Below are 22,147 nucleotides of genomic sequence, written 5' to 3' on the forward strand. Positions count from 1 at the left end.
TAACCAGGGTAACCATTCTTAAATGTTTGCAGATTTAGTGTTTCATTTTAAATTGTCAGGCTATACAACTGTTGATCATATTTTCTTTTTTTTTTTTTTAACTTGACAACATTTTATTATGCATGTTCAGCTCTGACAATGAGTTTTCTGATTAGTTTGAAGGTTAAGTGAAACAAGCATTACTGAAGTTTTTGTGTCCTTTGTTGACTCTGCGTTTTAAAGTGATACTGTTTTTCAAAGGATTTACACTCTAAAATCTCTTTCAAACAAGAACTATGCTGACAAAATAGGAGATCAATTGAAAAAATCCTCATTCTTGTGTTCCAACTAGATTTAACTTCCATTTTTGTCAGATACGATGTGTGTGATATGAGGAAATAAAACTTCAGCTTTGTAAATCAGAGACTAGTAAGGGTAAAGGGTGGTTTTGTTTGTTTGGTGTGTTGTTGGCTTTTTAATTACCTGCAGGCATATTCTTAATTAGGCAAATCACAATTTGTACAACCACTAGTTAGAATAGTGAAAATGGTCAAGGGCAACTACTGTATGGGTGCCATTGAAACAAATCAGAAAAATATAATTTTAAAAAAGGGAAGGGAAAGAAAAGAAAAAAAAAGAGGCTCTTCACCACAGGTAGACGCATTGCATGCACTTGGCCTTTGATTTCATTAATATTGTGGTAATTGAACACACCCCAATTCAAAGAAAGAAAAAAAAAGAGAGAGAAAGCAAGGTTTGCTTGGCAAAGCATCCAGTGTTTTTCTTGGGTTCTTACTTATATCAAAATACTGAAAAGTTTGCAAGTTACCATGTAAATTTTTTAAAACTTTTTCCTCCTTTGAGTATGCTAAAGCAGTAAGTATCCCCTTCAGATGCCACTAGCACAGATAGTCTATATTGCTGCTACTCTAGTTTAAAAAGCAAGTTCTTTCTAAAATCCTGTATAAGTATATGCATGCAGCACTGCTGATTTCAATGGAGTAGACCACATATAAGACTAGAATTTGGCCCACAGGGTTTAACATTTAAAAAAAATGTATTACTAACAAACATGACTAAGTATATTTAAAGAGCAGCTTCATGATTCTGCACAAGTGTTTTCTGAAATGGTCTAAAAGAAGGTCTAAAACTTACCACACAAGTCAGGTCTCTTGATACATCCACTAGTTGCTGTGCTACTTGCAAGTCCATTAAAGGCTGCTAAGCCATCAGAGCTGTAAGCTCTTAGGACTGACAACATGTTCATCTGCTTCTCCAGGACCTGTGGACCCTGAACTTGTTCAGGTTTCATCACTCCTTGTGCAGTTTCATGGGAGGATAGAAGACTCTGACTGTGCCACTGCTTTTCTGAGGCTTGCGGCAGTGGTGATACAAGCCCTTGTGTTGGTTGTGAGGTGACTGCACTTTGTATATTGTCACCTCCTTCACTGCTTTCTTTATTTAGGGCAGACAACTGCTTATTCATAATATCTGGTTCTGTGTCAATGTCCTCATCTTCAATGTTTTCTTCCTTGGAAGATTCCATATCCTCAGATGAAGCTATGTCAGAAAGGTCATCAGTAGCACTTTTATTTACAGAGTCAGAGAGCAGAATATTTGGGTCATCTTCGGATTGTGTTTTTATTTCGGATTCATTACTGGTGCAAGAATTTTGTGTTCCTGTGCCAATAACACCAGGATAAACACCAAACTGCTTATAGAAGTCTGTTGTAAAATTACAAAAAGTGGATTCCATGTGGCTGGGCCAGGCAGTGCTCTTTTGCTCTCCCAGGGTCTCTTTATTTTGTCCTTGGGTCATTTTCTCAGAAGCTGAGTCCAGCTGGCTCAGCATGTTTGAAACTACTGCATCCTTGCTGGACTGCACAGAAGAGGGGAGCAAGCTCACTTTATTAACCGAGGCTGAAGCTTCTCTAGATTGGTCTTTGTTGTTCCCTATGATGCTGTCTTTACGTTTAGCCTTGCCCAAGTGATTGGCCTGGAGGTGCAGAGCCATTAGTTCCATAGATGAAGTTGTAAAGGAACAAAATAAGCAGCCATGCCAAGCAATATTGTCTTGCACAGTAACAGATGAACCTGGGAGGGAGGCTGCATCTGGCCTTACGGATAAGTCAAGAGGTTCGTATTGTGACTTTTCTGTTTTTCGCTGTGAGGACTTGCTATTTATCTTTTCCTCACCAGCATCTGAGCCCAGAGCTTTTGCTGAAAGCGGATCTGAGAGAGCTTTATCTTTCATTTCTTTTTCTTTCTTCAAAGAACTTAGGACAAAGCTGTCCATGAAAGCTTGCAAAGACCCTTGAAAGTTCACACCGTTCCCAACCATATTCTGGTAAGCACGGCCAAGTTCAGAGAAGTGTGTTCCTTTGGAAGATATGTCTGAACCCTTCATATTTTCTGAAGATACTTCAGATGACATGCTAGCCGCTTGCCCTTGCTGATCTCCAGAAGACAGCATTCCTGACGTCCACTGCTGCGAGACCATGCCACTTCGGAAATCGATACCAGGAAGCCCCTTGAAGGCTCCTCTTAATATATCTGGTCTAATAAACACAGAACTTTTACTTGATGTCTCATCTTTGTGTTCTTGACTTGCAGTCTGCCCAGAGAGTGGTCCTGCTCCATTCTGTCGCTCCCGATGGTGCCGTTCCAAGTGGTATTTGAGGGATGCAGACTGAGTACCAGCATAATCACAATGTGGACACTTGTAAGGCTTCTCACCTACAGGTATGGATAAAGATGAAAGTATAAAGAAAGAGAGTTAACTGTACTTTGGTGTACAGATGAGTGAAGAAAAAAAAAATCAACATTAGCTGCTTGAAAACAAGAATATCTTAGAGCTAATAATTCATTTTTAAAAAATAAATGTCCTTAATTGAAGAGTAATCCATAAACTGAATATTTCTACAATGGGTTTCCAGAATGTGGGGCTATTCAGGAATGACATGGTATCTACACACAATTAGCCATCTTTTTCTTAATCTAACATGTAGAAAACTGTTGTAGAATTAAAAGCTATGATTATGAAAATGAAGCATAACAATTTCAACCACAGTAATCATTAAAAGTACAAGTTTAAAAAAAAGAGAGACAAAGAATGTAACAAATGGATGGTTGCAATATTTTGTGTATACAATTGCTCTAAAATTTGTTTAAATTATACACATGGAAACCATTTTTAAACCTAAAAATTTTATGGCACTGTTACGCAAGACTGAAATGAATGATTTAAGTCTTGCTCTGCAGTAAATCATGGATATAATTAGCAAATGGCATACTGCACAAGTAATTTATCATTATTTGGAGGGCACCATTCCAGAAGGATTCAAAGATCTGCAGACCTACTGCATTGTTTCTAAATAAAGAACTATAAATACAGATTCTATAAAATATTAATATCATTACATTATGATTGCAGCATGTAAGAACATATAGTTAAAATAAAAAGTAGTCAATAAAATAAAAAAGAAATCGAGTAATAAAAAAGTACAAAATATATTTAGTTTCTGTATTTGAAATTAGCATTATCTACTGGTTTTTGCAGTCCTTTAAATTTGTACTAATGGCATTTCTAATGCTCAAGTAGTAAAATGTGTAATTTACCTACCATAAGCACTTTTCTAGGATTAGCTTGAACAGAGTTTTAAAACATATAAGATTATTTTCATGAATTAAATATATATTTGAATCCCACACTAAACTTTTATTGTTCTTCCTATACTTTAAAGGAGGTAGAAGGTATTACACGTATAGTAAATATTCACATACAATCATAAAGACATATCCAAAAAGAACGTCCATCTAAGCAAATGTACATCTAAATTTTTGCAGAGCACTTGTTAGCAATGCAGAGTTCCTTTTGAAGAAAGAAGTACAGAAATCCTCACTAAAAGTGACAGGAATCTGAAAAATCTGTGAGCTGTCAATATTGGCAATTATTTCTATGAGGGAGCTCAAGAAGAAGAAGAAGAAACTGTTTTCTCTACGCAGTTTTTTTTTCCCCTGAGTGATCCAAAAGACAAAGGCAAGCCTTCTCCAAATGGTGTAATGGAAATATTTGTTTTGAAAACTTTCTCCACAGTAAAAATCCTATAGAATATTACGTAGTTCACCAAACCAGCTGGAAAGTTACCCATTTTCAAATAACCTCAAAATCTGCTTAAAACAAAATTGAAAGGCTTTCAAACTTTTGTTATTTAAGCTACAGGCTCAATCAGAAGGCTGGTAAATACTTGGGAAGCTGCTCCTCTCACTGATTGCAGGAATTTACTAATGAGAAGCAACACCAGAACACTCAAATGACCATATAGCACTGCACAAGCTGGCTTACTGACCATGAACAGTAGCTGGATATGTGCTGAAATTCAAATGGGGCTGAAGTAAATTACAAGCAGTGGAAATTCTAAATCCATAATGTAATCCTAAAGCTAAATGGTGAGACATGAGAGCTTTACATCAACCACATCAATCGACTTTTTTTCGAGGAGAAAAGTGCAGCACCTCAAACAAGAGGTGTTCAGCAGAGGAAGAGGTAGTAATTAGCATGGTCCATGCTTTAGGCCTGGGCCAACACACCTTAACAGAAGACATCAGATTTAACCATTTCAGTGCAACTACTGAGTCTTCCACAATCACCTAATTAAGTTCTGGCACTCCACCAACAATAAGTAGGAGCTGCGTTTCAGTGGGAGCTGTGCAAAAGCAAACAGTTCCTATCACTAAACTGAGATGGATCAAGTCTGTCTGGGCTCCCCTGGTCTCAGGTGAGAGTCTGAGCACACGCACACCCATCACAGGCATTTTAGGGTAAGGACAAGGGGAAGAAGACACTGGCTGTCTTATTTGTTTGCATTTCTGCAGGGCTGTTCGGGAGTGTGCAAACTCTGACAGCTGTGCTGCCAGTCAGAATGTGGACAGATATTAATGCTGTTTTTACAGCATGTACATACTGCAATATTTCTGAGCCACTTTCTGGTATTCCGATGTTTGTCCCACCAGTTACTGTCAACAGTCACCAGTGACCTCTGACACAACTTAGGTACTTCAAGTGCTGCCTAAGAAGTAATCACACTGGTGAAAAACAAGTAACAGACTTTATAAGGTTAAATGATCTCACTTGTGAGTTTTCACTCCTCTTAATTGAAAAGCTCTTCCTCAGCATCCCCTATGTCTATACGGAAATCTTTAACACAATTATATCGAGCACTTCCTTTTATTCTAATGATAGTTCAGTGTGTGTTTGCATTGCACATCAAGTGACACCATTAAAAAGTATGTGGCAGCATTGCAGGTGCTATGTCAACCGTTGGGTAGCTACTTCTGCAGGGAGGAGGAGAAGTTTGCAATATAGGCTGCACTGATGTTGCTAAAAACATGCAGGAACTGTTCAAAGCAATAAGTATATGTAAAAATGGGTACAAGTGATTTAAAATATGATAACTAGAGGAAATACTAGTAATATTTTGTACTTCTAAAGTACCTTCAGTCTAAAGCACTGGGCACAACAACATACTCTTACTCTGAATTGCTAAGCCTTGAAGTCATTACGTTTTCTGCTTGAAGCCCTCACTGCTGAGTGAGCTTCCTTTCAGCAGAGGAGATCTGGAGACAGCTCGCCACCGACACCGTAAGCGTTGGACTTAAAGAAGACACTGACTGAGACAGTGTGATAAAAAGTTCAAATCTCTCCTAGCCTTGGTAACACTGTCTCTGTGGTGCTCCCACCTCTTGCATGGCTAGAAATGAGATCTAAAGCTGAAGGCCTGAAATTGGACTCAACATGTAGCAACACGCTGTGCCACCTTTACAATACAGGACTGGCCAAATAACATTGTTCAAAGGGAACTATTCAAAACCCCTCTCTTCTCTTTTAGATCCAAATATTGGCAGTGACTATTTTACTTCAAAGCAATCTTAAATGCTGCTATTTTGAGGGCAGGCATGGGGAAAGGGGAGTAGGATGGAGTAAATCATCTTTAATCTTTTAAATTTAGTGTGTCGGTATTTCCTAAATTCAGTAATTGTGCAGATATTTAGATGATATTTCATCCATTCAAATTAACAACCAGCTACGCCCCGTGTAAGTCCGTGTACAAATGGCAAAACAAAGTTATAAGCTGCCGTGGGAAAAAGCCCAACCTAACCTCAACTAAACTAACCAAAACCCAAGCCAGTTTCAATGGAAAACCCAAAGGACCCCTAATTTCCAGGACTCTATCAGCAACTGCAATAGTATATGTCCAAAGAATACTACAGGGGACAAGAGAGGTAGGCTATGATTCTTGTTAGAAGACAACCTGTTTGTATCTCATACTTTGAGGAAAGGTTTCAGAGAATTCATCCTAGTGTAATAACTACCCTGGTAATACTGCCAAGAGCAGTGTCTGGATGAGTTATTTAACGCTTAATATTAGTGCACATAAATTAATGTTGCCATGTAGGAGTGAGGGAACATGACTTTTTCAAAATAATTTTCTGCATTTCATATCCAAGAGTCATTTTTCATTGTTCACAAAGGCAATGACCATCCCAATTTTGCTAATTCTCTGGCCGTGTTTGCATGCCTGCAAACCTTTTCACAATGTAAAAGAAAGAGAGAATATTCCAGTGTGTACAATTAAAAAAAAAAAAAAAAATCTTACAGAGAATAACTTATCTGGGCAACATAATCACAGTTCTGACCTATCTACTGCTCTGGTTTACAAGACACAAGACATCTCACAAGAACTATTTTATATCAGGATACAGTAAAACAATAAAAATTCAATGCTGCTTGTAAAATCTGAACAAAAGCTTGGTAGATAACTAGAAACAGATATGTTGCCCAGTAGAAAGAGGTCTATTTGTATAGTAGGCTGTATAAACAACGCAGATGTATAATCTATGCAAGCCATCACCAGTCCTGCTCAGAACGCAATCTGATCATACTAGTCACAGGAATTATCTGCTACGGGCTGTGCAAGGAGACACAGCCAGATTATAAATAGATTTACAGATTTTAAGGCCAGAAGGGACAATTATCATCATCTAGTCTGATCCACTGTACAACACAGGCCAAAGACCCTCACATCATAATTCCTGTATCAAATCATAACTACAATCTGAAACTTCCTTGTTTTAGTTTAAGCACATTCTGTTTCAACCACAGAAATGAAGAAGAATACAACACGCCCTAAGTAAACTGTTAGACTGGTTAAGTATTTTCACTACTCAAAATGTGTGCCTCATTTGAAGCTTGAATTTGTCCAGAGCCTGCTTCCTACTACTGAACATTGCTACATTTTGTCCATTTTTCCCTGATAGATTAAACATAATTTTTTAATAAAAAATCTATTCCTTAAGGAAGGTACTTGCAGATACAAACCAGTCACCCTTTCACCTTCTCTCACTGTTGAGTGGAACACCCTTCCCAATTTTTTAACGTCCTTTTAAATTATGGGTACCTACTAAAGCTTTGATGAAATTTCAACTTGGTATTAATCTTATACAGTCCAAGACTGTGTTTACATCCATAGCTACAGCAATCAACTAACAGCTCATATTCTGTTGCTTCTCTACCATAATCCTAGGCCCAGATCATCAACGCCTCTAGTATTTGTTCCTTTACGTTTTGCTGATTTAAAATTCATATTGTTGAAAAGAGCCCACTTGACTAAGTGACTAATCAGTGCCTCCCCATGATTTTTAGCATCTTACCATTTTTGTGCCATTGGTAAATTTTATCAACACTGATTTTATATATCCTTCCAAATAATGATGAAATACCAAATAGATGGAGCTGAAAGCACTGCTGTGGAACTGCCAGTTTATGTGTCACTTCATCTCTGTATACTGGCTTTTTTTGGTGGGGGGATTGTCACATAGAACAAGCTACTTTCACAAGCCTTGGGAGAAAGGGAGAAACTTGATAAAATTTACTTTCATAAAATAAAATTGAATTAACTATGCTACCAATTCTTAATTAGTTAACAAATTCGTTCTGTAATTTCACCCAAAACTTATGTCAGGATAGTCTATTTATAATTTCAAGGTCTTAATATTCTTTCTTTTTGGAAATACTAGAATAGCCAGAGATTTTTCACTACTACAAGTGCTCTGGAACTTGTTCCATGTTCCAAGACTTGTTTTTTAAAATGAACTTTAATGATTTGAAGAGTTCTTCAGCCAGGGTTTTTAAGACTTTATCTATAAGTTATCCAGTCTCATTCATTCAAAAAAAAAAATTAAAATGTAGTGGGCTACAGTGCAACAGCCTCATTTCTTAATGGCAGAATTGTATCATTGGAAAATACTTACAAAAACATCATGATTCTTTCTCTGAACAGAACAGAAGAGTATTTTAGTCTTCTATACCATAGTTGATAATTCTTTATCCATTCTTGTCCAGTATTAGCAAGATACAAATTGTTAAACCTGCCAGTTTTACCCTGTTCTCCATAACCCTAATGGCCACATATATATTTTTACTATTACTTCTAGTCTCACTTATCGAATTGCTGTATAAATATCTATTTATATTTTGTGCTGTGAGCTTCTTGATTCATTTTTCATACTTAACATGCAGCTTCTTAAAAATCCTACACTCCCCTTTCCCACTGAATGCCCCCCCTCCTTTTTAGATAAGATTTCTTATGGAGTTTGTTTATGGAGTATGCTCCTCTGCTCCTCACAGTGCTGCTCCTCAGTACAGTGAGGGCTGTGCATCAGCACAAGAACCCCAACACCTAATGCTTTTGGCAGCCAGTAGTGGGGTTTTGACAGTCACTCAGGGAGAATGTGAGTTGCAAATTGATCCTATATATTTCTAAACAAGCTATAGTTTTCTTTCATGCAAAGTAAATGAAATCAAACATCTTATAATTCCAGAGAATACTGCTTAATGAAAATATTGAAAACATTTTCCAGCATTTTTTATTTTACCATTGAAACAGTTATTGATAACCTATTTTATCCATTGTGCAGCAGATATTTTAGAAATGAATTGCTGTATGGTTTAATTAGTTCATTATTATGCCTATTCTTACACGGTAATTTCTTTTATCATTCTAATCATTCACTTCACACTTTTTAAACCAAATGGAATATCAAAGGTTCTGTAGGATTATTTTTGGATCCTGCACATGTTTCACCACACAATTAATCTGTTTGTCAGAAATACTAGTTAAGTTCTTCTCTTTACTACTTCCCTTTACTAGTGATTTTTCTCTATTATATAAGATGAAACTACGCCTACTCTGTAAAAGGACAGACTTTTGATGCTTTTGACTCAGTTTATTAAAGATTTTTCACTTGTGCACTAGGTATTACAATAAAATATTTTAATTTTTATAAAGTTTTATAATTGAATATTTTCCTTTCTTTATATCTCATCTGCAATATTTATTTAGTCTTTTTACATGTCTTTACTTAGTTAAAATGCAGAGAGATAAATATGGTTGTTACTTTGCAGGGAAGATTCAGTACATTAATATAAACCGTACACTAATTCCCCCAAAGCATATATATATGTTGTAAACCTGAAGACTTTTTACACAGCTGCTTATTGCTAAACAGTGCCTTGTCCAGAAGGGGACAATCTGTGTCTCTAATTGCTGTCACTGAAGCTGAGATTCATTATGTGACTTTCCCATTAAAATGTGAGCATTAATTTGTATAATGAAATATCACCCACTGCAGTGTTCATTAGCCATGCCCTACTGTATACTGCACATTGTTAGCTACCTAGAAACTGTAGTTAATTTCACTAATGGATATTTCCCTACTTAGTGTTTGGTAGGAAATTTATACTGTAACATTACCTCTTAAACTTTTAAGGAAATTTAAATTCAATCAATTATTTTCAACAAAAGTTTGGGATGTCATTAAGACAGGAGAAAAGGCATGCTGTACAATGTTAAGGATGGGAAATCTGGAGAAATCTAGAGAAATGAAAAGTCCTTTTAGTTCATCTTAGAAATGTAAGAATAAAGGATGTTCAATACCAAAATTGTCTCCTCTTGGAGCACACATACCCATTTTCCTTAATTATTCATATTGCTCATCCCACTACAAGCGCCTTCAGAGAATGGCAACAGGCAGTCTTTTTTTAGGAAGAAAATGTGAATTGGATTCATTTAAAACAGCACCATTTTTACTGTATTTCATCTGTTCATCCAAGCAAGTTTTAAAATTGGCTAGTCACATTTCCAAGGGAAAATGCAGTAACACTGTAAATGTATATAATGCATCTATTACATGTAAGATGTGTGTCATACATATCGTAACTTAGTCAGTGAACCCAGCCCTGCCAAGTTTTTAATTCCTATCCTTCTCTTTCTCAGGTTTCTTCTGTTTAGCACAACCCAAACCTTCTTCAGGGCTCTACATTGCTCATGCACATTCTTTTTTCATTCTTAAAGGGATTTAACTGTGCCAGTCATCCTGGGAATGTACCTGAGCACCTTATGACCACAAAAACCTAAACTGGTCTACAACTGCAGTAGCTTCTGAGTGCTAACACAAGGTGCAAAGAGGTGCTAGAGCTAATCTGAAACTGGCTGCTATATAATGTGTCACTTGTCAAAGAAATTTGAATTTTTTACACTTAACTGTTTCTTTACAGTCCAAAGGCCTAGGCATGTAAAGTAAAAAACACACCCATTTATTTGATTTCAGTGGGAATTAGGAGTGCTCAAGAACACAAAGAAGATGCTCAGCTCCCTGAATCAAGGAACCTTAAATTGCTGCCCCCCAAGGGAAAAATGGAAACTCTGGAAGCATCTGCATATGGCACATTATGGGTCTGAGATACTTAGATTTTTTTTTTTTCCCCCACAAAGTCTGAGCATCTTTAAGCTTTCTGTGTTATAACCTCATTATAACCTGTATTATATATTATTTTATAATCAGGAAGCTGAATCACAAAGCGGCCAGTCCACCCACATGTCTACTATGCACTACTGGTGCACGTATATGCTTTGCCCTTGTTTCTGCATCACTTCACACTTAACAGTTTCTGTGAGTCGAAGTAGGTAGCTCTGAAGAAGCAGGAACATACAGTTCGTCTCTATTCACTGGTCAACATAAAGAAGTCATCTAGGAGGGTTATGAGAGGCTGTCTGTCCTCCCTAAGCCCTGAGGCTCTGAAGCATTTTGCCCTTAGAGTGCTTCCTCTCTTCTCTTGGGGTCATACTAAGGAACTGTCTCATCCTTCAACTGTTTTTAGAGCAAGGAAGAGGAGAAACTGATTTCACATAATTATGCCCTTTTCTTCTTATCACATGGGAACAATCAAAATCCTATCTTACTATCTTCTCCTTAAAGCTCTTCCTGGCTGAATATCATTGAATTAGATAAGAAAAATCCTCTGCGATTGTGTGTTGGGATTCAACTGAGCATGCTAAATAAAACCTTGATTTTTTTTTTTCCTTCAAAAGCTTGTTATATGATAGCAAACTACACAGAAACTGAGGCTCAGTGTGGAGAAGGTTGCAACCATGAAATACCCAATGGAAAAAAGAAGCAATCCAAGCAAGTAGCTAATTCTTCTAAAACAGAGCACAGCTTCCTCCTCTTGTGGAGGATTAAACAGCTTCTCTAGCTTTTTTGGGCCAATTGCCACAGAAGCACCTCCTGGCTGGATCAGACTTTGGGCCTTGTCTTGGCATGCGTACCAAACCAACCTACTCGTGTGCCTCCAAACACACAGATGTTCGAAGGAACCTGACTTCTGCTGAACTGCTTGAGCTCATCTCTAACAAACAGGTGCTGTGAGAACAAGAACAGTAATTGAGTTAATGTAGTGGAGAAACACAGTAAAGTGTTTTTTATCAGTCAGTTATATGATCCAGGCATATAATAAAGACAGAGTGTGACATAAAAGGCAGGAAACTGTCCCTGGTAAGTATGAGCTAACCAATATTTGTTTAATAACTGGTATCTATTACATCATTTCCATTTACTGCAAAGCAACTTAATTTTTATTTAATAACTCTAGTAATTTGCTGATTTACATTTTTATAATATTTATTAGGATTATTTCCAATATGTAAAACATTGCTCCATTTAAATATACTCTTGTCATTATTTACAAATACTTTGTTCTCAACCTAATGGAAATTGATCTACATCTATTTTAAAATGATAATGATTTTATATCTATTGCAAATGTTGTTTCAACAGTCTGTATGATTTTTTTTTTCTTATTTTATACATGGTTTATTTTTTCTTGTTTTAATTTTGTTTAGTCAGTTTTAATATGCAAGTTTTATGGAATATTTCCATTGCAATTAATTTACTTTCCATTAGTTCTAAGCCACAAATACCAAATGCATAATCACTGCCATCTTTAAAACAAGAACAAAATGACCACTATATAATAAAGCAAAAGGGAGACATGGGTATCCTTAGGTTATTTTAAAGACTTTTTCTTTGTGTCTCCAATAGTAAAAATGTCAAACTGTTTAAACTTCATAGTTACAAGATTATTTTCCAATAAAATAACTACCATTTATTTACTTTTACTATATTAGAGAGCACACAAATAATGTTTTCACTGTGTTTCTTATTTTTTGTTTTTTCCAAATTCCAACACACAGAAGGGAATATTCCTGCCCTAAATGGTTTGCAATCCAATCAGACAAAACTAAATTAGGGTGCCAAATTTTAAAATTCAGATCAAACCAGTGTGGTATACTCCTACTCCACAATCCAAAGAAAGAAGAATAAAAATAAAACAAAGAAACTTCCCCATCTGAACAATGAAAATTTTTTCTTTAAATAATTTTCAGCCTTCAATTTCAATTTTTCAGAATCAGACCTCACATTTGCAAACCCAACATTAAGTATTACATCTGTGGAAACACATAGGAGAAACATGACTGCTGATTTTGAGAAGGGAGGAAAATATTGCTTATCTGGTACTTCAGTGAAAGAAAAATTAAAAGTGAAGCTTTTCAAGTAGAAGGTACCATGGAAACTATTTCTTCATGCAATTTATTTTACCTATCAATTAGAAAAGTAGTGGTAAAATTCTGAAATTAATTTAAAATGGTTTAAAAATAAAATTACTCCACAATTAGAGTGCCCACTACCTCTGTTTCCACAGAGAAGTATCCTAAATCTTCAGTTTGGCATACCCTCCCAAAGCCTACTACGATACTTAAGACTTGAAAGAAAACAGTATCATATTGGCCATATATAGAATTTCTAGTGATGCCAACAGGACCTGAGGATATCAACACTGGATGTCAGATTTTAATTATGGATAGAGTAAGTCTTTGTAAACATATACTGAGTCTCTACATAACCTTACCATGCACATATGTACTTTTAAGCAAACAATGTATTATAATTTAAATGGAGTGGTTATAGTTTACTAGTATCAGGAGCAGTCCACCCAATGAGTGACATACCAAAATAAAGTGAGAATCCAGACCAGTAGTAAGTCTCTGTAGGGTAGAAATGCTGTGATTGTTACTAAAATAAAACATGTTAAGTTTTACCACGGTGCAAAACATGGTAAATTTTACTACTTACAAGTACTAAGTCGGGTAAGTTCTAGTGGAAAAAAAAAAAGTAAATCCATGAAGCTGATGTATTCATATGAACAGTGAGAGGTTAAAAATGAGCATGCTAAATGGAACAAAAATAGTAACTCTGAGAAAAACATACAGAATCCCTAAGCAGATGCTAAGGAAGGCCTTTGAAGCAGTTAGTATAACTAAGTCTGAAACCAATAGGCTTATGCCTATTGAAGGACAAGGGTAATTGAAGGAAACAGTGATGAAGCAGGGAAGGAGACAGAAATAACCTCAACTGGGAAAAGATGATTCTATTAAAGTGGTCTTTATCCAACAACACATTCCTTGTGCTTTTATTTAAGACTGTCACATATCTTTCTCAAAAGACTTTCTCCAACTAATGAGTCCAAATCTATACTGGGAATTAAGGCTCCTAGCCACATATTATGTTAACCCCCACACACACATGGCATGTGTCGACAGTGCTCCGCTCACTTGTTCCTCTCACCTGTATGTATTCTCAAGTGGACCTTTAAGTGGTGTGATGTTCTGAAAGTTTTTCCACAATATGGGCAGTCTTTCATGGCAGAACCAAGGCTCCTGTCTCTCAGTAAAGCTGGCTGCTGGACTCCTACAGATCTCCCAGCTTCTTCTCCAATGTCTGCAACACAGAAATGTTCTCACATCACTTCAGCACATGTCAGAAGTTGTTCTCACTAAAACTGCTAACACAACACAAAGTTAAACATGTCAATACTACACCTGTCTATTTCATTCTTTAAATCTGACAGAATGCTGACAATTCATGTATTTTCTTGTTATTGTCTTAAATTATTTCATCTTTCCTATCATCATTTTAAGCAGCATATGGTACCTTTATATTGAACTGAATTATACAAGAAAAGAAACAGCTGTGTCAGCAGCTGGTTTGATTTCTTCTTTTGCTTAGTTCCTATTAATTTTTGCCCAAAAAGTTTTAGATTATTGTTTTGTTGAATCTATTTGATTTATAAGTATTGTGAAAATCTGTATGCTTTTAGAGGGAAAAAGTTTGCATCGGTATGTTAAAACCTTCCAAAACAACAGAATTGCAGTGATGGGGGGGGTCCAATAGCAGTGGCAATGTTTACACATGAAGCTAATCAACTTCCTTCTGCAAAATTTCAGCACTGCAGTTACAACATACGACCTAGTGAGTGACCTAATATCATGGGAAATGCAATGAAAGAATTGGTCAGACGAGGGGGAATGCCTTCTCCCTCTCACTTGCAGCTCCTGAGTGTTCTCTTCCAGTGTTCAAAGCTACACTTATGCTTTGCATCGTAATATGATGGGTGAGACTCCAGGACATCTCTCGCCTGATATAAAGAAACAGTCATTCTCAGCCATCTTGAATAAGCCGCTATTATCCAAGCAGGCTATGAACAAAATAACTTACAAAAGACTGACATAAAAATTGCAGAAATGTAGGGCATTTAAAAAAAGTCATTATTCAAACCACACAAGACTCATCTATCATCTTGTAGGTACAGGGTCATGTAATATCACATACATGGATCAATTCACGATTTCACCAAAAAGTACCATGGCAAATGTTGAAGTTCTGAACTGGATTTACACTTCTGGCACAATACAGAGGTGCAATACCCATGGACACGTCATCACACCCCTATGCAAAAGCTGAGGTATCTGGGTTATATTGAGGTGGGAGCATATAGTTAAAATCTGCATGCAGAGTCTTAATTATTTCAACCATAAACTACTGACCAAAAATGTCCTGTCTTTACCCATTTGATATGTCGCTAAAGCTGTCAGGAAACATAGTGCAGTTTACACAGCGTTGCCTTTCAAATGGAAGCGATGGGATGTAAGAAAGTCTTTAACATTTGGCTCTAATAAAAACTATTCACACAGTAGTAGAGACCCAAACACCACATTTCTGGAAAAGGTAACACTAAAAGGCATTTTATTATTTATTATAAAATGGTCCCTCTAAACTATTTTGCTTAAAGCTGAAGGAAGGGGATTGCAGTGTGATTAAATATATATATATATAAATGCTTATCTTAGGTAAAATCTGACAGTTTTCACATCACATTCTTGTTTTAACATTTTCTGATTGTTCTTAGACTGCAGAGTTAAAGAACAATATTTAAGTTAGAAAGCTAGTAACTGTCATTTTGAATTATTCACAAGTATGTAAAGTAACATACTGCAGGAGTTTATTTTGTATTTAAGAGTCCAGGAAAACATATATAGGTGCTAGTCTACAATTCCAATATCCCTGAAGAGTTTAGATTTTCCCCTTTTTTACTCCTCAAAAGTTGTATATAATCAAGTCTTAAGCTGCTTCAGGAAAAAATGAATTCCTGAGTGCAAAAAGATTTTTCTGAAGTGCAAAATACAGAATGCATGATGATAAACTGCAAGATTTTATTCTGGTTTTCAATAAATACTATATGAGCATTATAGATAAATATATAGATAAAGCTAACAAGCCACTCAGGAGGAATTTACCGAATAAGTCTACTAGTTATGTTTTGCTATATGTCACTCTAAATGATGGCCTGTTATCCATTTGCCTTTTATCTTTCTATCTAGAATATGTGTGGCCCAATAAAAAAGAATAAATTTGTAAGATAAACAGCTCGCTTTGCAGATTTAAGAGTCTAATTTTCACTTTACACAAAATTGAATTTTTTCAAGGCAGTGAGACGATGGAGTTTACTCTAGCACTAATCCCTCTGAAAAAGCAAACTGAAAACAACAATGAAGCAAAGAAAGATGTGGGTGGTCTGAAGAGTTTTCTTTTAGATTTAAGTAGACATACAGTAGATAGCTCCAAAGGCTTTGCTCCAACAGGGGCCTTACCTTGAAGAATTTTTCTTCCCACAGTGAAAGCATTCTTAAGACTTTAAAGCTGGGCTGAGGGGTTTTCTTTTGAATTCCTCTGCCTACAAAGCCCACCGAAGCGCTGGAGGCCATCACTACCTGAATGAGCAGCTTTGCATCTAAGTTCTTTTATTTCAAACAATGAAGAGAGATGTTCAAGGCTGCCGACTCCCCCCATCAAATGCTGCCCCAACTTCTTACTAAAGCCCCATTTTGGCAAATCATACCTATTTGTCAAGGCACTTAAGTTTAAAATGTGCTTAACTTTAAAATGCATTTAAGTCTCCCTGACTCTGCGAGCAAGGTGTTTTTTATACCGAGTCAAAGCAATCTATGGAAAGTGAAGGGGGAAAAAAGTGACACAGAAATAGGAAAAGAGATTAGCAAGGAAAAAGAGGCGAACTGATGAATACAGACTATGCCAACAGTGTATGTGGAGCATGAAAAATCTTCAGCTCTACCAATGTATTCTACACCTCTGGTGTCCCCTTTCTCCTGCTGTTGAGACCCCCTTCCTAAGTAGAAACTCTCAGTTCTGTTAAATTGTGCAAAACTGTAGTAATGTTTTACAGACCTGAAGAACTAGGATTAGCCCCAGAAAATTGATTTATTATTTACTCGGGATTTGAGCTATGGCTTTTGGGCTGCTCAATTCTGAGGATAAAAGATCAGGAAGGAAAGACAACAGTTACTTATCTTACAGCCATTGTGGTTCACTGAGTTATGTGGTCTACATGATGTGCACTCGATACACATGAGATTAGACTGCTTTTTTTACTATCTACTTCCATTATAGGCAGGACTACGTCCTGAATGTCTTCCTGCCCATCCCTACCTTTCCTGATTCAAGTGCAGGAAATAACAGAACAGAATATAAAATATTATATAGATGTACATGCTAGATGTAAGACTTCTGAGCCTCGTCTCTGAACTTACTATTGCTGAGCCTTTCTTTCACTTTGAAAGCATCTGTTCACAGAAAAAGTCATGGACAGAAGTGCAAAAAGCAACATTCAGTTCTATGTATGAAACTGGTGTTTGTGTCAGTATAAGGAGAAGGCAACAGCTGAGACACCTCCAGCTGCTACGTATGCTGTACCTGCTGGGCAGGCAGGTACTGCTCTGTGGCACAGGACAGAGGGGTTCAGCCAGGATGCAGCTTCTGGGGTGGTATGACAGGGACATCTCTTGTGTACAGTGCCTCAGCTCCACTTAATACCTGACTGTGCACATGTTCTTATGGGACAAATGAAAGGAAAGAAAGGTCACTTTAACATCTGTATCAGAAGGTGGCAATTAGCCACATAACCCAAGAGCCAATTTGGCCAAAATGTGAGCAAATCTATTGGCTGCACAGATTGAAATTAAAATTAAGCAACCCACAAGATCAGTATTTGAAGGCTTAGCTTTTTTTCAGTCAGACGCCCACTTCTCAGGAGAGGAGGGACAAACAGTGCTACTCCTCGCCTAGCATGGAGATGACCCATGGAGTGCTGCAGGCTGCTTTCCCATTCCCTGCGGTACCTGGAAAGCAAATTTCCAGAGCCAGATAATCCCAACAAACAGTTTTGAGCCAAAAGCACTTTTACAGCAGCAGGTTAAAAGAAACTGAGAAACACACCAGTGAATCATTTTTTTATAGCAGGTATCTTACTAGGTATCAGAAATTATCTACCCCAAAATGAGCCACTGCCATGGCTGTCAGTGCCCTCAGCACACAGATAGAGATGCTACAGAGGCACAATGCCAACTTCAGTGGATATTCTAGAAAAGAGAACACAAACTTAGGTGGATAGTGAATCTGTGTACTCAAATCAGAAGCTATCTAGCCAGTCATATGAAGAGCAAAAGAAAAATTATTTGAAATTTCCATATATGTTCTGTATGACTCGTCTACCTGTCTAGGATGATTCTATAAATCTAGAAAAGGATTGATTGCTTTTGTAAAAAGAAACCTGTTTTCAGTTGGCTAGGTAGAAGCACTGACTTCAGTCATGTTAGCAGCCAAATTTTCAAAGGAGCATCTACATATATGTCCCATTAATTTTACCAGAGTATTTATTTGCTGTGTGTATGTGAAAGTGCAAGGATTCACAAAGAGCTACTTTCATGTTCAAAAGAGCTAAATTGCAGTCCTCATGCAGACTAAATTATCAGTGAATTCAGTTGGAATTTGTAGACACAGGGATTGCCAAAATAGCCAAAAACAAGCAATCACATGGAAAAGGTAACCAGCTCAGAAAAAGGTAATCACGCTTACATGTTAAGTGTTTGCTCTTGCACATTTTTCAAACATTCTTAAGGAACCCTTTGAAAATGTGGCCAGAAGCTTTTAAAGCTGCATGTAATTCCAGGTTTTCATATATTTCTGAAATTCAAAATATTTGTAGCTCTTTAGAACTGCCTGTAAAAGTTAATGAAACATGGTGCAATGAGAAGTGGTAGTGACCAAAGTTATATTTTGATGATCTATAAACCACCCAGATTAGCCCATCTTGTGGCAGGGAAAATTATACCCTGAATCTAATGTCAAGAAGGGAGTTAGAAGATATTCAGTGTGTTAACCCTGTCAGTGTTGCCACCTTTATGCAAGTATGCCTGGACTCAACCACCTCATTCCCTGGGAAGCATTATGGGATACACAAAGTTTCTGGGAAAACAGGCTTTACTTTCTTGCCTATTCCTTAGAGAAAGCCTTAATAATACTAAAAATAATGAAAAATAGGAATATAATTAGGGATATAATTAACCATATTTTTCTAGCTACCTGAAGTAGCTTCAATTAGTATGCTTTGATGTAAATGAGAACAGAATCTGGCCCAGTGCTCATAATTTGAAATTAGAATCTTATTAGGAGATGTCATTACACTTCTTTGCTAGTGAAGTTCGTGGCTTAAAATCAAGGAGTCTAATATTACTAAATATTACAGTTATATTTTAGGCCTCCGGAAAGAGTTACTAATGTCTTAGGTCAGGAACAACTTGCTGTCTCTATTGTTTCATCAAGGATTTAGGTTTTATAATGACCATATATGGGAATCTTAAACTGTTAGGCATTAATATGGATTGGCAGAGAATTTGTTTAAACAGAGAGCTATTTTAGAAGAGAATTGGAAAGGAGACCTACTAGTGAGAAAGCAGCATTCACATTGTTTGTATTATTAGAAATAAAGATTATACCAAAGGTTCCACTGGTAAATAAAAAGATACCGCTTCTGACATCAGACTTCCCACTTAGCCCTCTGAACCACACAGGCAAACAAAAGGCACAAACTTTCCTGCCTCTGCTACCAATTAGTGCATTAGCAAATTTAAATTTAAAATACAGTCTAAATTAAACTGAACTATAATGCCCAGAACCATTTATATGAGGTAAGACTTGCAACATTTAGAAGAGGGCAAATGACAGTCACAGCCAATACCTCGGGCTCCAGGGGAGCTATCTAGGCATTATTTCAAGCACAAGAGAAAGGAAGCCAAAATATTCTAAGCAGTTTCTTAGTGAATGATAGGCTGGTGACCTGGGGGCAGCATACACACCTTAAGCCCATACCTGGAGCACATGACACACTTGAAGATTGGTGGTTTTCACACCCTATGGGTGCAAAACACTTTGCACGACAATACTGCATATATGCAAATGTTGGTTCTATCTTAATGCTTTGCACTGTGGTACGCATACTGACAAACATGCAAGAAGCTCTATATAAAGCACAAAGAGACATCAATAGACACTTAACCAAAATTAAGCTTTTGTTTATCACAAAATGTTTCTTATCCTCTTTTTTCATTTTAATCAAATTCCCTACAGAGTTTTTGTTTTGGACTTCTTAGCAGTCTTACTTTTCAAATTGTTCTAAAACTTTAAAATCCTTTAAGATAATCAAAGTTCAAACACAGTTTCTGAGTACATCATTTTAGCTGCCTGATTTGTTTGAAGAATTGTGTGACCAAAAGACACAGAAAATCAGATGTAGTACTTAAAAAACAGGGTTGGTTACTTGCCGTCAACTTACAGAGCTCAGTTTGGACTGCAAATAAAGCATATTGAAACAAAGTGATTTTTTGAGAGAAGACTTTTTGCATGAGACCTTTTTAACTGTATCTTTTTTTTTTTTTTTTAAAAGAAAGAAGACATCTTAAACACCTTACAATATCTTTCATTTAACAGTTGGCAGAAGGAAACTCCCAGATGAACATTGGCCTGTGTCTTTCTCTTTAACCAGCTGAGCGATCCAAGCTTTTAATAAAGCTGTTCCAATTATTGTAAAAGTCATCTACTACCTTATAGCCACAAATATTGACAGTTTATTGCACAACGCATTCATGACATTTGAAGGTCACATCATACATAATACATACACTTTTATAAAAGTGTCTGGAACAAAGAGATACATGATCAGCAATTACATCTTACCATTTGATGGTATGATTTTATACTTATTTAAAATGAAATACAATATGAAATGCAAATTGTTAATAAAACACAAAATAGTTCATTTTCTGTATTTATTGTTTTATTAATCAGTGATACTAAGTTCAGTTGTACAAAATCAACAGAATGCAGTCCATGCTCCAAGAAGATTACAGTTAAATATTATTATTCTACAAACCATCACACGTATTCTTAGCTCAGGATGAGAAGAAAGTAAGCTTAAAACTTTAATCTTGCTACTGTATACTTCTCCAGCCCTACTGAATTCAATGTAACTTCAACGCTTAGATTTGAATCAGAACCTTAGCATGTTATTGAAATATTAGTTTTGATAAAACTGAATCAAAATGAAACTGAAAAGAGTGCTGAAGAATTTTTTTTAGTATATGCACATGCAGGGATATCAAACTTCATCCTCTTCCAGTGCTCATGACTTTTAAGGCCATTCTAAAATCTCACACACATGCATAAACGGTATAATTAAAAGGTGTAAATTGCAATTTATGCAGTCAGACCTGTGCACAGTCCTGCAATGAAGTCAACAAACATCCGAAATACACAGAGCATGACCATGAGAGTATTTGCCTTTGGTTAAATAGTCTTTGCTTTTATGGTATCACCACTAGAACCTGGAACCTCCAGATACCTAATGAGAGCTGAGCTTGCAGCATATGACCACAGATCACTACATTGTTCCCACTAACACCATTTTGCTGGTTTATTTCAAAATCCTGTTATCTTCTTTCCTAAGCTCTTCACATGCAAGACTCTTCCACCATCCAACTCCTTCATTGGCTTTCAGTTCTGCTACTCCAAAGACATGGCTTTGAAATCCCACTTCCTTAATTTGACTGTATAGATCAATTTCAGATCCCAAATCACTGAGTTTGCCAGGTGAGGTTCATGAAATTCCACTAGACTTATATAGTCTTTCCACAGGAAAAGTGGATGCTTTAGAAGAGGATGTACTAGGTCACTTATCAGAACAATGGGCCTGTTTGCTATCTTGAATGTAGCGCTAGTTACTCTCAGTGATGAGCTTCTGCTTGTTCCTGCTTTCTTCAGACATGTACTGAGCTGCCAGAACACCTTATTGTACTTCTCTGTCCAGAGCATGTATCCTCACAAGCAAGGCAGACACTTACTCTTTGGATCAGCAATGCTGGGCTTAAATATGTACTCATGGATATTTCCTTGGTATTTTGCCAATGTTCTTTGTCATCTATCCTCAAAATTTACCCCGGTGTTCTTTTATACTTCTGATAGCATTGATAGCTCCCAAATGTACCATACAACATACTTTTCTCGTTTTTTTCCTCCTTTTCTT

At 36.6% G+C, this 22,147-nt stretch overlaps 1 protein-coding gene across 9 annotated transcripts in view; it reads right to left on the reverse strand.

Annotated features, from left to right (window-relative positions):
* ZNF536 (zinc finger protein 536) overlaps positions 1 to 22,147 on the reverse strand; it is a 352,727-nt gene that overhangs the window by 123,677 nt on the left and 206,903 nt on the right. For all 9 annotated transcript variants that reach the window (XM_074839495.1, XM_074839491.1, XM_074839492.1 and 6 more), the window contains 2 exons: positions 14,002 to 14,154; positions 1,135 to 2,715 (listed from right to left, as the gene is read on the reverse strand). In XM_074839495.1, coding sequence (XP_074695596.1) covers positions 1,135 to 2,715; positions 14,002 to 14,154 — 1,734 coding nt within the window. The remainder of the gene's footprint in view (positions 1 to 1,134; positions 2,716 to 14,001; positions 14,155 to 22,147) is intronic.

This window comes from Strix aluco, chromosome 14, assembly GCF_031877795.1.
Source record: "Strix aluco isolate bStrAlu1 chromosome 14, bStrAlu1.hap1, whole genome shotgun sequence".
NCBI classification, from domain to species: domain Eukaryota; kingdom Metazoa; phylum Chordata; class Aves; order Strigiformes; family Strigidae; genus Strix; species Strix aluco.